We start from the raw sequence: 5,265 nt of genomic DNA, 5'->3' as shown, positions 1-5,265 counted from the left end.
TAAATACAATCTGTGAGTTGTTTTTAAAAGTCTTATCTTTGAATACAAAAATAAATAAGTTAAATAGCAAAAATAAATAAATATATTAGCTAATAAATACATTCAACAGTAGAAAAGATATTATGAAAATCTTAAAAACTGTGCTCTGGATTAACAGTAGAAACACATGAAGACAACTACACTAAGGAAACAAATAATAAATAAATAATATACATGGTGACCAGCACTAAGTTACATAACAAAGAGATGGTGGTTGGGAGTCACGCCTCCATGGGTGCAAAGCCTGGGAGTCTTGGCCGAGATCACTTTCCTCCTAGACTGTCTCCTCCATCCATTGCAGGAGAATGTCTAGTTCCCCCAGAGCCTTCACCACTGCTGCCTGAGGCTGAAGCTGGAAGACACAAAGTGAAGTGATGAGCAGCTCATGAAGAGACAACATGGGCTCCAAGTTAATCCTCTCCTTTCACTGGTAGATCTGTTGGGGCTTGTCAGCAGAGCATTTTTTTTTTCCAAAATGAAAAGCTTCCAGGACATAATGGAACCTCAAGATCTCACAAGAGGAAGGAAAATCATTGAGTCCATCACCCCAGTTTTACACCAGGAAACTGAGACCCCAGGGTGGGTACCAAAATTGGGACCACAATCCAAGCCTGTTGAATCACGTGGGCTGTTTTTTAAAGCAAGATGTGTGTTTCTGTGTGCGTGTGCGTGCACGTGCATGTGTGTGTGTGTGCCTACTGTGCATCCTTCAGTTGAATAAATACGTATTGTGCTAGACATTTGGCTGGCTAGGGATTCAGAGATGAATAGCACCGCCATTGGCCACAGGGCATGTATAATCAATTGAGGGGGAAAAATAAAAGTGGGGAATTAAAATGTAGTGTGGTGAATAGATGAGAGAATCGCTACAGGATGGCAAGGAGGCACCTGACTCCAAGGGAGGCAGACAGTACCCTTCCTGGAGGTGATGCCTAGGCTGAGTGTTAAAGGATGCGTAGGAATTAGTGAGTGAAGAAAGGACTCTGGCCTTCCTGGCAGATGTGCAAAGGCATTGAGGTGAGAAACATCATGGTGTGGGCCTGTGTGAAATTGTGAACCACTGTTTTGAGGGTATGGATAAGTGTGCGAATGTCGGAACACAATTGCCTCTTGTTTGTATAGCTGGAAGGTCCAGATGTGTCTGAAGTGACTTGATGGAATCATGGCTATTCCTTCTTGATTCCCAGAGATCTTTCAGAGGTAATACTCTTCTAGAGCCTGAATGAGTGTTCCTTGAGTAAAACCAGAGGGATGGGCCATGTGAGCTCAGAGAGCGATTAACCTGGGGGCTGTAGGATTTCTTTGAGTATGAGTGCCCATCCCACCCCTCTATGATCTCAGTTCTAAAAACATCCTCATCCCAATCAAGGCCAAAACTGCACATACCTCTTCGAAGTGACTCATTATCTGGCCATATTTCTCCATTGCTTCCTCCCCACAAGAGCAAGTCATACGGGCATGCTGAAAAGAATACCAAAGAATGATAGATTATATTAAAGATGCTGATTTTCTGCCCTTGCCATAGGTAGGCATTCTATTCTTTCACCTACAAAAGTCCTTTCAGACCTTATTATTTGGGACTGTTGAACTAGTCATCAGCTGGAAGAGGAAGCCAGCTTTTTTGGTTCAAATATGGAGCTCATTTCTTCTTTCTAGAAACAGGCAGCACTGGAAGATATTTCTGATTACTGTATCCCACCTGTCCTGCACCTCCGGCCCAATTCTAGTCTAATTCCCTCCAGAAAGCCCCCGTGGGAAGAGAGAACTGGATCCCTGGGTCCTATCTTGACATTCAGTCCTGTGGTCTGCTGATGAGTTGCCTGGACATAGGATGCACTAGTACACCATAGGATAGCTTGCCTACAGAAGAAGCATAATTTCATGGATACCAGGTAATCTTCAGTGACATCAAATAGCTCTTGAGACATTTTTCATGGAGCATTTATTCAAAAGTGAACATGGGAACTCTATCTAGTCTCTTGAGATAGACCACGATGAAAGATAATATAAGAAAGGCAATGTATGTGTACATATATGTATGACCGGGTCACTTTGCTGTACAGAAATTGGCACAACACTGTGAATCAACACTATTTTAATAAAAAAATAAAATAAAATGTTGCCACCAAAGTGAATATAACTGAGTTCTTATTGCCTAGTCACATGGCTCAACACAGATTCTTAGAATTCTTGGACTCAGTTTTTCTATCCACTACGTGGAGCTAAGAATGCGCCTAATTGCTAAGTCCTTGAAGCTATGTGCTGAGATGGGTCATTTTACCCATGACCCTTACTCACACAGAGCCGGAGGTCCTTCTTGATGGTAAGAAAAGAGTTGGCGAGTCTGCTGATCTTCCGAAGGACATGGTGGTCAGGGGTCTGATAGTTTTTGAATACCCTATCCAGGTAGAGTCTCAGTATATGGCGAAGGAGGCAGCACTGATCTGCAGGCTACAAAGAAGACCAGATGTTGTGGGGGGAGGATGGGGCCAGGGACAGGGGTGATTGAGATGCCCCCCTCCCAGACTCATATTTCCTCCCAGAACCCACATGGACCAAGCACTTACCTTTGTGTCTTGCAAAGACTGAGTCTTCTTCAAGATTCTGATGTCAATGATTTCATCTCTGGCTTGCTAAACAGAAGGCAAGACAAGAAATTACAGGTCAGTGACGGCTGCCAGAATCTTAGACGTCAAGGCTTTCCATCCCCTTCTGCCACAACCCAGTGGGCAGAGTCCGTCTCCAAAACCCCTTTAAATTAGGAACTACAGTTGTTTCCTGGGAAGGCATTCCCCACCTGCCTCCTATGTAATCACACTGCCGGGTGACAGAGAAAAACATGTAGAGAAAGGGAGAGTGCCTCCCACACCTACCACACTGTCCCGTATCTCTGAAAATCCATTTCGAATTCCCTGCAGGTTTGCGGTGATTACACAGCTTCCCAAATGGAGTGTCTTCAGCCCGGCAGAAGGTGTCCAAAAGAGATAAAACACAGCAGAGAGAAGGCAGAGGGGAAGACCAGAGCGGTTCATCTTGTGCCAAAATCTGGAGACCACAAGAGCTAGGAATTCAAAGGAAAGAGCATGACTTAATGATTTCCCATTTTCAGGCCTTAAGAAACCAATCCAGTCACCAAGGAGTGCCTCCCCCCACAACCCCCTCATCCCCAGTGTCTCCTGGTGAAACCTAATAGCTTTATCTGGCTTCAGACTGTCTGGCCCATTCATCTAACTTACTATGAAACGCTGCTGAGCCTTCTGGAAGAGAAGCCTTCAAGTGCTTGTTCAGGGACCAAGTATGAGCTGGTGCTACAGCCCCTGGCTCCTTTATTCTGTCCCCATCCCAACCTCATTGTCACTGCCCAGCACGTAAAACCTGAAGCAGCAGGCACTTGCAGTGAGTAGATAGAGGATGACATTTCGGGGAAAATGTCAAAACTTGTTTTGGGGAATTGACGTATACAGTCTTCCCTTCCAGAATGCCAATGCAGCTCCCGCTTCTGGTCCCCCTGGACTCTCAGGGGACTGGGGGAAAACACAACCTCATAGAAACTGTGGCTGAGCCATTTAGGGCAAATGTCTGGATTATCTGGCCATCCCCAGAGCAGAGGAGCTTAGCTATATTTGGTATTTGTCTAAGATCAGATTGGTTATTTGGGGATTAAAAATTTATTTCAGCCCCAAAGGCAAATAGAAAGTCACTGGTTTCATAACAATCCATCTGCCAGGGAAAGGCAAGTTCTCATGGGCAATCAGCCTGATTCCACCCAACTCTTCCCCACCCTCTTGAGGTGTCTGGACTCCACAGTGCCCTCTGCAGGAAGACTAGTCCAAGCACACATAGGACTAATCCAAGAGTATGCACTTTCCTAGCCTAACTCAGATGAAAGATCACTTAAGTGATCCCGAAAGGAGGCGAAGAAAGGTAGGAGAGAACTCATTTCTTCTTGGGGAGAGGCTTGCTCTGTAAAAGGGCACTTTATAGTATCTGCTGGGTTTTAAGATCAAATGATAATGAGCTGAGAGTAGGAAGAAGAGAGTGAAGTACTCAGGTACAAAATTTAAGGGGACAAAAATCAAGATAAATAATACTTCAATGTGGTGTCAAAATTAATGGAAAAAAATCCATGATGAATAAAATTTCAACAATTTGAATAAAGGCAGGATCTGACAATGCCAAGCTGAGCCGTATCGGAACCCAAGACAAAAGGGAAAATGCGAGCTCCTGCCTATCTATCTACCTATCTATCATCAATCTCTCCATCTATATTTATATGTTTATCCACTCATCTGTATCTACCTATGTATCTTTATCTACATCTATGTCTTTAGGTAGCTTTAGTGATTAATTTTTCCCAGAAGTCTATAATGAAAATATTAGTGATGAGTTTTCTTCCCTTAAAACCCAGAAAGTAAAATTATAATCAGTTCTGTTTGAGACATAAATAACATATTTAAAATTAACAATAATATGAGTTGCAATACAGCTGCTTTTCCTTTTCTTAATGATTTTCAACTACTTTAAAGTCCTGGAAAAAGTAACATACATAAAATAATAAAAACATATATAGTAACATACATAAAATAATAAAAACACATAACATATAGAAAATAATAAAAACGTGTATTATTTTATTATACAAAATAATAAAAACATATTGTTTTATTATATAAAATAATACAACATACTATTTTATTAAATAAAATAATAAAAACATATAACATACATAAAATAATAAAAACAATATATAAAGATAGATAGATAGATAGGTAGATCGATCGATCAATCGATCGATACGTGGATCTTTCCCCTTTGTCTTAAGCTTCAGTATGGATTGGCACAGCATACATTAATAATCGTTACCGCTTACTGTTTTTTTTCCTACATGCCAGGTAATAGGCTAGGTATACTTTACATTGGTGTCGACCTGGAATGCTGCCACATGTAGAAAGCCAAGCCCAAGAGTATCAGACCTCTGGGTTTGAGAATTAAGTCCAAACGCCTGCTCTACAAGTCCCCATCGATGTAGGTTATCCCAGTTTTCCCAGGACTTTGGGTAGGGGGGTGCAATCCAAGATGTAGGACTTTCACTTTTTAAACTAGAAAAGTCACGGGTAAATCTGCCTGAATTAGTCACTCTCCATCTATGTGATCTTGGACAAGCCTGCTCACCTCTCGGAGTTTTGTTTTCTTAGCCCCCAGATGGTGAGACTTAAACTTACCCCA

General features: G+C 42.1%; 1 protein-coding gene across 1 annotated transcript; it reads right to left on the bottom strand.

Annotated features, from left to right (window-relative positions):
* Window positions 1–313: 313 nt before the first annotated feature.
* Window positions 314–3,071, bottom strand: IL20 (interleukin 20). The gene is made up of 5 exons (XM_021102700.2): window positions 2,913–3,071; window positions 2,607–2,672; window positions 2,338–2,490; window positions 1,426–1,500; window positions 314–391 (listed from the first exon to the last, which is right to left on the bottom strand). The coding sequence occupies exons 1-5, from the start codon at window positions 3,069–3,071 to the stop codon at window positions 314–316; spliced, it is 531 nt and encodes a 176-aa protein (XP_020958359.2).
* Window positions 3,072–5,265: the final 2,194 nt, after the last annotated feature.

The sequence above is a fragment of the Sus scrofa genome, chromosome 9 (assembly GCF_054392235.1).
Source record: "Sus scrofa isolate SSC_HxYL_T2T_F1_AM1 chromosome 9, Sscrofa_HxYL_maternal_Yorkshire_Landrace_v2.0, whole genome shotgun sequence".
Taxonomy (NCBI): Eukaryota; Metazoa; Chordata; class Mammalia; order Artiodactyla; family Suidae; genus Sus; species Sus scrofa.
Note: the sequence above shows the minus strand (reverse complement) of the source record. Positions and strands in the feature narration are given on the sequence as shown.